Here is a 12,182-nt window from a genome sequence, read left to right as displayed (position 1 = left end):
CCAATCAAACTTGCAGGCGAAATGGGTTCACGGCACGGAGATTGACCCGCTGTACCCCACTTGTGGAGTCCCTGATATAGCGGAAGAAGTATAGTAAAGTGCACTGATAATGATGGACATCGAACCGGGCTATCGAGGAAACCCGAACTGCAATCTTTACTCTCGCCGAGACAGACTTCTCTTGTCAGATGGGAGAACTTTCCCTCCTTCAAAGAATTTTTCTACGGATGGAAAAGGTGGTGGGCACAACTCAATTTACCTTGATCAACCAGCATCGGTGAGCCACCATCTAAGGAAACAGAATAAATAAACGAGCAGTTAAGGATTAGAAATTTTAAAAAAATGGATCGGAGGAAGCGCCCGAACGGATGCGGTGGACCGGAACAATGCCAGTGTATAAGGCGCAGCTCCATCAGTAAAATGCCTAACCAAGCACTGGGCTACACCACATATTTATTTAATGAATGAATAAAGATTGATAAAAGGGTTCTGAGCAACATTGGCATGCGTACTACAAAACTGCAACATAACTCCGTGTGGCAGCAATGCAAGATAAGATATTAAAAAAAAAAAAAAAAAAGGAAGAAAGAAAGATACAATTACTTTCAGCTAATTGTGCTGCAGCCCGAGGTTGACAGAGGAGACGTGTTAGACTGCATGAGATTTGTAGAACCAGCAAAGGTGATTGGAATAGGGATCTGATTGGAGGGGCTAATACCTAAATAAATCATTTAAGTATAGTCATTGTTATGAAAAACGAGCGAATCGAACAATTTTCAGTATTTACGAATTAGACCAACCGAATTATGTTTCTGATGTGGTGGTTTACAACCTAAATCTTCAGACTTAGTTGTATTTATGCCCGATTTCCACTGAAAGGTATCCGTTGGGATTTTGCATGGTAGGTTATTTCCCTCAACAGCAGAACAATAGTTCAGCAAGTCTGATTTTTAAGTACCCAATTTCAGATGAATATGTTGTGTACTTTTCCTTACCTGGAAAATCCTTTTATGGAAAACCTACAATATTTTTAGGAATATTCTTGATAGTGCTTCACTTATTTAAAGGAGTTGGTAACAAAGATTATCTTAGTAAAAATAATCTACAAAAAAAATTGGCAAGTACCCAATTTGTTGAACTAACCCTTTTAAAGAACAGCAATGATATTACAAACTAATCTCTACCAAATTAACAATCTCAAATTTGTTCTTCCTTTGAAAATCTTTCTGCAGAAATTTAGAGTATTTGTTAACCAGGACTACTCTCATAGGTTTCTGCTTCTGCTAAAAACACCCTTCATGATTGAAAATGTCTTCCCTACCTGATACAGTTATCAAACCATATCTTTCCGAAATTATTGTTAGATAGGCAACCAATGCCAGCTTCTAATTTTTTCTGCATATCATGACTTAAATCATTGCTTTATAAAAGAATGGTTTCATTACTGAAAATCCGACGATAGCTGATGCTACCAGATTAGACTGAAAATCTCATTAGAACAATCCAAATGGGATGTAAATCAGGGAGAGTGAAAGGAGGGGATTCAGTCATGGAAATGTGCATATCTGGTCAAATAATTTTATGGTTTCCCACCATATATATTCTTCCCTTTAGTGAATCCTTGGTTGTATTCATGAGTTATATTTGCACCTTTGTACTCCAAGATGCATAAAGCTGAATGAGTACCTAGATCTCCTTATACTATGGTCAGATGGGTTGATTATAACTCCATTATTACATTATAATTTACTGATGTTAACTTTAAAAGCCTTACATAAATCCAGTTCTATACACTATACTACGCTGTACTCCCTGCCAACTATTTCATTCTATTCGCGAAGTAAGAACATCCAATAACCACCATATTATTTTCAGTTTCAGTTCAACTTTCTTACTAATAATTCTAATGAATTTCTTTCAGTCCCTAGTTATTATATCCTTCTCTACTCCACTAATGGCTTACATTCAACAGATACCTGGTGAGGATCCATGGGATTAATGTCCTCACAATGTGCCTTATCCTTCACTAAAGATTGCTACTAATATAATATATACATCAATATATAATCAATTCTAAAATATTATGAGGCAATAAATGAAGACAATTACTTCATAAGCTTGTTAATTTACAGTGATAAACAATGATTTTAATTAATAACAGCATTCTTAACTTTTACTATTCCTTGCCTAGTATACACCCTGTACACATTTTTAGCCTCACTATGTGCTAGTGAAACTAATGTGCAGTAAGTATACTGAACTACAACTCATACTGAAATATTTTGTTTATGCCCTTCTCATCTGATTGCTTGGTATTATTCATTCAACATGTTTGCAGAATAAGTGTTACAACATATAGAAAAACGGAAATGTTCTACATGACCTTAAACTGTAGTAAGAATTAAGGTGCATTAATACCCGAAATATTACCAGACAAATTATTATAGTAGAACGGTAATAAAATTTCAATGCCTATCTTTGCTATTATCAATTGCTAGATGTAATTAACATTTCCAGTTTTAACCAAAATGCTGATAAAATTTTGATTTCTACAGTTTATACGAGTCAATAGTGAAGTGTTACTAACATTTTCAATAAATCAGAGTAAAAAAAATCAAATCTGTTGATATTTCTTAGAGAAAATGTTTAAACATTTTAGTAACCTGCGTTACTAGTTATATTATCAACTCTTCTTAAGAGGGAAGAGGAAAAGTTTGTAAACATAGATTCTAAAAGTTTAATAATATAAAAATCAATTTTAAAAAAATTCACCTTATGATTATATTATATATAATTTTCAACAAAAAATTAATAATAAATGATGTAGGTGACAAAAGTATGGCAATTACATGTCAAATGTGGGAAGTTAATAAATATTAATTTAATTTCCCTGATTAAGTTTGATTTAATAGATTAAGTAACTATGTTAAACGAGACTAGGGCATAATAGACAACAATAATTTTAGAGTGGATATGAGGCTTATGAGTTTTAAATTTATGGTATGTTGTTTATGATTAATAATGATTCAATAAGTGATGTTAAAAATTAAAGCTGTAAATCAAACAAACAGATTATCCTTTATAATTGTCAGGTTGGCTGAAACATTTGTGATGAGAAACAAATTAATGAAAAGGTTGAGGCTAAAAGGTTCAACTATATTATCATTAAGAAATTCAGGATTGGGAAAAAGTCCTATATTAAAAGATGATAACTTTGACTCAAATAAACCTTGACGATAGCTTTGAAATGAAATCAAACGAAAGTTACTGAGATAAATTTTTTTGTAACACATTAAATTTTAATTTAAAAACAATGTTTTTTTTACCCAACACAAAATAATAACACATATACATTAATATATATACAATAATAATAATTTTTAGGAATTATAAAAAATTCAAGAACCCACAAAATAGGATTACTACTTAAACATTTGATGCAAAAAACAATATATATATATAATAAAATTAATAAAAATGAAAGATATGACCGTAGCTAAAAGAATGATTCACAAAAGTGGCAAAAGGAAATAAAAGTTACTTTAATTAAATTTCACTTTATTTGATTAGAAAAGAGAGTTATTAAATACATTATCATAATTTATTTAGGTGGAAGGAATGAAAGAGAATATCAGTTAATATGATACTTGAATTCTCTTGGTCCTATAAGTATAAATTCACACGTATCAACAAAGAAACATTTCCGTTAGGTATAATACAGACAGCACTCTATATATACAGGATTTACAAAAATATTATTCCTACATATTTACACAAAGAAAACATAACACATTTGTAAATAAATGAAATTTGGGATATTAATTAAAACATTCGATGGGAAAAATTATTTATGTTCAATGCTTTATTGATCACAAACAAAAAAAAAAATAAATTAAAATAATACAGTTTAAAAAAATACTGAAGATTCGGAATATGATTTCAAGAATTTTAAATAGTACTTTGTACTTATACAACTGAATTACTGTTCTCAGATCATGGATTACTGAATTACATTTAGCAGAATACCCTGGGTGATTCATATTAACTACAATGAATCAAAGTCATGGATAAGAAAATCTTCTAAATGGCACATATCTAATCTTTGCATCTGCATTGGCAGTGTATTAAAAAATGGTAAATTCATAGTAGTGTATACTTCAAAAGATACAAATTTAATTAAAACAGAAGTATCAGTCTTATAATAAAACATTAATAAAAATCAATTCATATCTACAAAACAATAAAGGAAATTAACTAACTAAATAATTACAAAAACTCCGAACATTAAAATAAATGACATATACAGTAAATATATAACTTAAAAACAACATATATGTAAATAATGATCTTAATTCAATTAACATAAAAAAATATATAACATTCCAAGGATTTTCACAAATGTTTTGCAGTGGAAAATGTCTGATTCAAATTTTGTAATAGAGTATTACATAAAATATATAATCAATAAACTGAATATTCAAACAACCAGAACAATAATATATGAACTAAATTGTATTTGAACACAACAAAAGTACAATTATGATCACACTCAGAACATTAGTATGTACACTTTAAATTCAGAACAGATATAAATTTGTAGTCCATATTAAACAGTGAAATAACAGAATATGTGATCACAAAAAACAAAAAATGATAATAAAATAAAATAAATAAACAAAAAACAAACATTAAGTGCAATTAAAATTATTTTTGTTGCAAAAGCAACAAATCTGCTAGCACTTTAATTATATACAGTTCAAATAACTCATATCTCCTCCCTTCTTTTAAATATCACATTACATAAATGTTAAGAAAATAATACTTTACTTTATATGGCGACAACATCACAAGGCATCCCATAAAATTCAAGTTTTTGTGGGATAATTACCAGTAAAAATAGCATATCAAAATTGAAATGCTATTATAAAAGTTAGTAAAGAAATATGTTTACTTTTAAACAATTTTCTACACTTGAGAAAACTAAAAAATAATGACTATAAAAATAGTTGAGGCACATTAAGTATGAACCTAGTAAATTTTAATCCAACAACAAATCACTAAAAGTGTATTATATGTAGGTGTACTTCGTGTTAATCTAACACATGTTACAAAATCCTCAGAAACACCTACATATACTGCCTTTTTCAGAGAAGAAGACTTTGCCGTCTACTTTTAGAATTTTTTGGAATGCATGGATCAGGACTCAGCTGAATACCAGGAACAGAAAATATTGATGCAGCTAAAACAGTAAAATAACATTGGATTAAAAATAGCAATATATATGTAAGTACATAAATAAATAAACTATCTAAACCAATAAAAGGCTTAGTGAACACGGAGGTTTGAAGTCAATAATATCAGTAGTCCTAGCCTAAAATTCTCTGCACACTGAATTTCACCGAAACCCAAATTTTCAAGTTCAGAACTAGCACAATCTTCCTTTCTAGTTTTTGTTGAACCCTAAAATGCTTACACATTGGATTAGCACTGATTACCCTTTCAGTAATTCATTCGTTATAAACTTTAATAACTTTACAAACCCACTTAAATTCACTGTGATATCTTACCTATGTATATTTACAAGAAGCAGGTAACATAATTCGGGGTTGAGAAAAAAGTATACATGAATTTCCTGGAAGATCACTGATTGGTGTGTAATAATAAAATGAAGATGGTCCAGGCACGGTCAGAGAAAAACTCGAATAGTCGTAATGCTATTTATTATGAGCCAACATTTCGCCCCAGGTTGCAGTTCTTCATCTGGGCTATAAAAAGTGGAAGATATGTTATGGACCCATTTTTCACTACCTTCAGGGTAAAGTTTATATTTTAAAGATAATATGGGTCCATCCATAACATATCTTCCAATTTTTTTAGCCCTGATGAAGCCTTGCAACGTGAGGCGAAAGGTTGGCTCAATAGCAATTAGCATTACGACTACTTGAGTTTTTCTCTGTCTGCAACTGGACCCCATCTTCCTTTTATTTTAATAATGAGGTCTAGATAGTTGACCGTAGATTAATGATTGGATAAGTTTGTCGGGGGGGGGGGGGGGGTGCGGTCAGCAAAGAACAACATAAATAAACAAAACTATATTTATTTATTTTATGCAGACGTTTCGACCTGAGTTTCAGGTCTTCATCGGGGCTATAGAACAAAAGAGATAATAAAAACATTCAGAGAAACATAAAATTGAAAAGGAATAGTATACAAACAAATTTGGAATTATACAAAATATTGAATTGAATCATAAATGATAAAAATTGATAACTGATAATTGAATAGAACAAAAAAAAAATTTAATTGATTAATAATCATGGAATTCTTTGGTAGTAGATTGAAAACAGTGAAAGATGAAATATAATATAATGTAGGTAAGAAGATATGTATAATATAAGATATGCAAGTAGTGTCTAAAAAACTGAAAAAATAAATAAATAAATAAATTGAATCTACAAATTGAACAATATGACAGACAATGAAAAATAGTGAGTGGCTTATATCTGAATTACAGTGTGTGTATTAACTTATATACCTATACTTAAAAATATAAATATATATGTGTGTGTATATATATACACAAACACACACACAATAGGAAAAAGGTAGAATATGGAGAATGGGAAAAGAATAATGTAACAAATATGAGAACGAGAAAGGAGACTCACGATATGCCGTAGAAGGTAGGTCTGCAACTGATTGATTTATGATTTTAAAGAAAGGCTCAACAGAGAGCTACAGGCAGACGTTACGTCAGGCAGATAGAAACGTAACTGTCAAGAAAGACCGTTATGACACAACAGTTGATATGAAATACCAATGATAAAAAAGTCAAGTTATAGTTTAAAAGAAAAACATAAAACCAGTTGTTATGGGCTTTGAAGGCTAGGCGGAGGTTAGGGATGGAGGAACGTAATTGTTTATGAATGTTATCTCTAAGAAAGGGGATGTAAGGTAAAAGATCTGTATAGGGGAATGGAAAAATATTGCAGGGAATTTTGTGTAGATGGGGTACGGTTTTTATAATTGTAAAAGAGTTTGTCGATGATTTTTGGAGGGAAGTTGTTGCTTAAGAGAATTTGTTTAATGCGGAGATAGTTATTGTCAAGAAATTGGGAATCAGAGAGGGAAAAACCACGATGAATAAGATGTTTGGCTGTGTTTAGTTTTTGATGGTAGGGATGTTGGGAGTGATCATTTAAAAGTCTTCCTGAGTAAGTTGGTTTTGTGCATCATTCAGTGGATATACTATTATTGGTGTTTTTTATGATGAGGAAGTCAAGAAATGGTAGCGAATAGTTTGTTTCTGATTCAACTGTAAAACGTAAGTGGGGATGGTAGGAATTGAAGACAAGTAAGATATCGGTGATTTTATTAGGATTCAGTATTAAGAGGAGGTCGTCAACATATTTTTTAATAAAAATGATGTCATTAGAGAACTGTGGGATAACGGAGTTTAGTAAATCGTTAAGTACGATATTGGAAAGATCGGGGGCTAAGGGATTACCCATAGCCAAGCCTGAAATTTGTTAAAAAAATTGACCCTGGAATGTGAGGTAGCCGGATTCACAACAAAGTTGGAGAGACTTGAGGTAAGAAGAAAAGTCTAGGGAAGTATGTGGTTCAATGGTGGACCAGTTGGATTCTACTAAAATTAGGACTTTAATTATATTATTTCAATTTCTTGAGACAAGGTAATTATTTATTAAATAAATTAAAAATTTGTATCCAATTTTTGATTTATTTAATAAAATTAGAACTTTATCTATGGAGATATTGGTAAATAAACTTTCAACATCAAAGGAAGTGAGAATGTAGTGGTCTGGAATGGTGAGGTCTAATAATTGATCGCGGAGGTGAAAAGAGTTGTAAATGTCGTATGAATTGTCATGGCTGAGAGCTTGTAAAGAGGGCAGTAGGTATTTACTAAGTTTAATGGCGGGGAATTGATATTAGAAGTGATCGGACGGAGGGAGGTATTAGGTTTGTGAATTTTGGGAAGACCATAAAAACGGGGGGCAACTGAATTATAAGAGATCTTTAAGATGTTTGTTAAAGGTTGTTTTTAATGAAGGTGTAGGGTCACGGGACGTAATGTTGTATGTGGAATGATCGGATAGGAGTTGTGTCATTTTTTCATTGTAGTCGGAGAAGTTCATAATGACAGTCTTGTTTCTTTTGTCGGCTTTGCTGATAATAATGTCATCATGCGAACTAAGGAAAGATCGGGTGAAAGAAAGGTCTTTTTTTTTATACACTACTTGCATATCTTATATTATACATATCTTCTTACCTACATCATATTATATTTCATCTTTCACTGTTTTCAATCTACTACCATCAAATTCCAAGATTATCAATGAATTAAAAAAAATTTTTTTTTTTGTACTATTCAATTCACTATTTTGTATAATTCCAAATTTGTTTGTACACTATTCCTTTTCAATTTTATGTTTCTCTGAATGTTTTTGTTATCTCTTTTGTTCTATAGCCCTGATGAAGACCTGAAACTCAGGTCGAAATGTCGGCATAAAATAAATAAATATAGTTTCGTTTATTTATGTTGTTCTTTGCTGACCGCACCCCCCCGACAAACTTCTCCAATCATTTTTTTATTTTAATATTGAATTTTAATCTATATGAATCTCTAGTATATTGTGTGGTGGTATTTTGAACAGTATTAGGATGTATTGGAAGGTATTAATCAACAAAATAAATATATATCAACAAAAAAAGTGCATAACAAACATTTTAGTAACCATAGGTTTGAATTTTTTATCATAATAATGGTTTAAAGGGAAAATTAACAAGCAAAGTAGAAGAGAAAGGAACACTGAAATGCTGTAATTCTGGGGGATGATGTATAAAGGTCAAAAAGAGTTTGTGTGCTGTGAATTGATAGAAGATTTGAATTTAAGGAGAGAGTAAATATGAGTAGGGTGATGAGCATTAAATTGAGTAAAGGAAATATCTGTGGATGAAGAGGAAGAGCCAACTTGATATAACTATCTTGATGTAAAGATAAGATACACAGGGATGATTTGAGGTAACAAAGATGAAAACAGTTCATGATTAGTTGTATTCTGTACTCAATTCTCAATTCTCATCAGAGACCACAGCCAAACAGAGCCACAGTTGAATTATGGGGGAAGGAGAATGAGGAAGAAAACTAGGAACTTATGTGTCAATTGGAGGAAAGGAAATGGTGCAATCCATGAAATAGCTGAAGAGGTAGGTAGAGACCTGCTATACTCAACCTCCAGCCCACCGGTATTTTGTTGTTGGCCCATCTGGTGTTACTTCATTTTAAATCATTTTGAATTTTGTGCCCATTAGAAGAATCGAGAGCACGCTGAGTAAATAGGTCCTATACAACACTACTGTGCTGCAGTATGCAGTGCTACTATTGTTATGGTAATTTGCCATAATATACAGCGATTTATTCATTTATTTTTAATTTACATGAGATGTCAGATTGTATCACGGCAACAAATCATTTTAGTATTTTGAGAAATAATAAGTAAATAATAAAAAAATAATTAAGTGTTTGGATTAGCAATGTGTTGTATTGGGCTTCTTTAGTTCTATATCGAGCGAACGAGACAGACTTTCTACTGCTATTTATGTACCGAGAGAGAATAATAGGTAGTAAATTAGAACCATTAAATAAACTATAATATTTAAATTTATGTATTTTAAATTATTTTACCAGGTTAATAAATGGAGTTAATACTAAATCATGTCAATAAATGGACCTGATCTAAACATTTTTCATCACAGTAATAAGTTTATTAATTCTGAATTGTTTTTTTTATTAACACCTAAATAATTTGAATTAAACAATTGCTTGTGACCACGTAACATGTTTAAAACGTGTGGAAATAACAAAAAAATGTTAAAATATAACTGATGAATCCGTTCATGATGAAAACCTAAGAGATTATTACCTAATTTTTTTTATTTGTTTATTTTTTTGCAGCCTGCAACACTGTTACTAACACTTGTTTGTGGCCCCTATGAAAAAAAAGGTTCAGTACCACTGCTATAGACCATTAGAATATTTGTCAATAGCAATAGCTCAGTTTCTAATGGAAGACCATAAATTAATAAAATGAACATCTAAATTTAAGGTATGAAAGTTCAAATTGCATCTGGAGAGGACTCTAAAACCTGACCTATTCATTATATCAGTGTTTAACCATAATTTATCGATGTATGTACAGAAAATCACTCCATCTAGACCATCTTTAATTTTTTCAGATGATACAAATAATTTAAGAGGATTGAAAAATAAATTTATGAGTTCTCAGGGTAAACAAGACAGAAAAATTGAATTTAATGTACAAGATAATAAAAAAATAAAATTAAGTTTGGTAAACAATAACCAGCTTGATGTATAGAACATGAACCTTCTTTAATACAGACATGTTTAAAAGATGGAATTGAAACTTTTAATAACCTTTAAAACAAAATCATGTTTTCAAGACATTCATTCAGTTTTAAAACATGCTAACAATCACAGAGAAGAAATCAAATAATTATTTATTTGTAAAGAAATACTTACTATCTGCAAGCTTGTGAACTTCTGGCCCTAAGGAATTAAAGTATGAAAATTTCATTGCATCACTAGCAGAAACCCTATCCTTAGCTTCATACTAAAATAAAAAAAAATAAAAAAAAATAAATACATATCACAATATATATTATAAATTATTAAAATATATAGAAGACATAACTTTTGAAAACATAAGGGATTATCTTGTATCTCAGAATGAAGATGAAAAATAAATAAATAATATTTTTATAAGAGAATATCATTAGCTATGTTATTATATAATTGAGCAGAAGAAACAGCAATCAGGCAGTAGTCCTCGATGAGGATATTAGGATTGAGAATTATGATACCCAACGTTTAGGTTATCAGAAGGCAAAAATACAATTTTTTTCAGGATAGGAAAAATGCCTGAAATTCTACCAGACTAACATAGAACGATGAGATTCTGAGCTCGCTCAAGGTTTGAAAGAGTCCATTAATCCGTTGAAAGATCATCAGAATATACCAAGAACTCAATCTGTGAAAACAAGTAGGGAACAAAGGAAACCTTCAATGAACCAAACAACATTTAACTGAAATTACCTTTTACAGAGAAACAACTACAACACAGATTACATCATCCCTAAAATATAAAAAGCATTAGATTATACGAGGGAGAATCAAATACAAATAGTAATTTTATTATTTTGCTTAGCTATAGATAATGGAGTGAAAGATTGATATTTGGTTTGTAAGGAGTATGGAAATGGATTGCTTAGCAACTGCACTAAGTTTTCCAGTCCAACCATAACCAAGCAGGCGGTATATTCATCTGTTGCACCATGCATAATCATAAGTCAAATTTTTACTAATAAAACTCTTGAAATTTTCATTCATTTGAAGGCACAGGATATTACAATGTACCAGAATAGAGTACACAAAGAATTTAATAGCGGGCAACATAACGTTGAAAGTGCATTGAATAACTTCCAAGAACATAGCCACATTTTTATTTTTTGAGAACTTATTGAACATGATACCTGCTTGAAACTTGTCAACAACTTAAAATAGGGACTGCTTGGACTTTCCTATCGATCTCTCATTGAATCATGCAATATAAGTTTTAGATTGGGAAATTATTACATAAAAAGTCAGGTCTTTGCTAAGTAGCTAGCTAAGTATAGTTCAAAATTAACTAAAACAAAAAAAGCAGACAATCTGACTACTGTAACTAAACTAAAGAACTGATCTAGACCTTAGTCTACAAATCTTTTCTGAGAAACAAGAAAATTAGACAATCTAAAGATTAGATGGTGAACAGATAAAAAAAAAAAAAATATGATGAAATACAACATAAAATTATAAAAGACAGCACACTATAAAATATCAATATACGTGCATTGCCACTTGGGTCTTAAATCATAGGTTGTAAAAGTTAGTTATAAATATCGGAATGATCTTTTTAAAAATGATACAAGCTGTATATCATTGTTAGGAAAAGGTTATGCAGAAGCAAGAAAAAAATTTCTGAGTTTTTCTTTTTTTGTTTTTCAACAGAGAAATGTCTTTTTAAATATGATATCTTCTATTCTGTACATAATTAAGAAGGTAGCTTGGTTTTTAAAAACATTTTGTTCTTTCACAAATA

The 12,182-nt window shown here is 30.6% G+C and overlaps 1 protein-coding gene across 1 annotated transcript in view; it reads right to left on the bottom strand.

Annotated features, from left to right (window-relative positions):
- Positions 1-3,537: 3,537 nt before the first annotated feature.
- Positions 3,538-12,182, bottom strand: part of LOC106686779 (cyclin-dependent kinase 17) — a gene marked incomplete in the record, with an annotated part of 35,944 nt that continues 27,299 nt past the window's right edge. Inside the window, 2 exon segments of the mRNA XM_067046921.1 lie at positions 3,538-5,239; positions 10,565-10,655. Coding sequence (XP_066903022.1) covers positions 5,145-5,239; positions 10,565-10,655 — 186 coding nt within the window.

The sequence above is a fragment of the Halyomorpha halys genome, unplaced genomic scaffold (assembly GCF_000696795.3).
Source record: "Halyomorpha halys isolate HHAL.00 unplaced genomic scaffold, Hhal_1.1 Scaffold36.1, whole genome shotgun sequence".
Classification (NCBI taxonomy): domain Eukaryota; kingdom Metazoa; phylum Arthropoda; class Insecta; order Hemiptera; family Pentatomidae; genus Halyomorpha; species Halyomorpha halys.
This window is presented reverse-complemented; position numbering and strand designations above follow the sequence as displayed.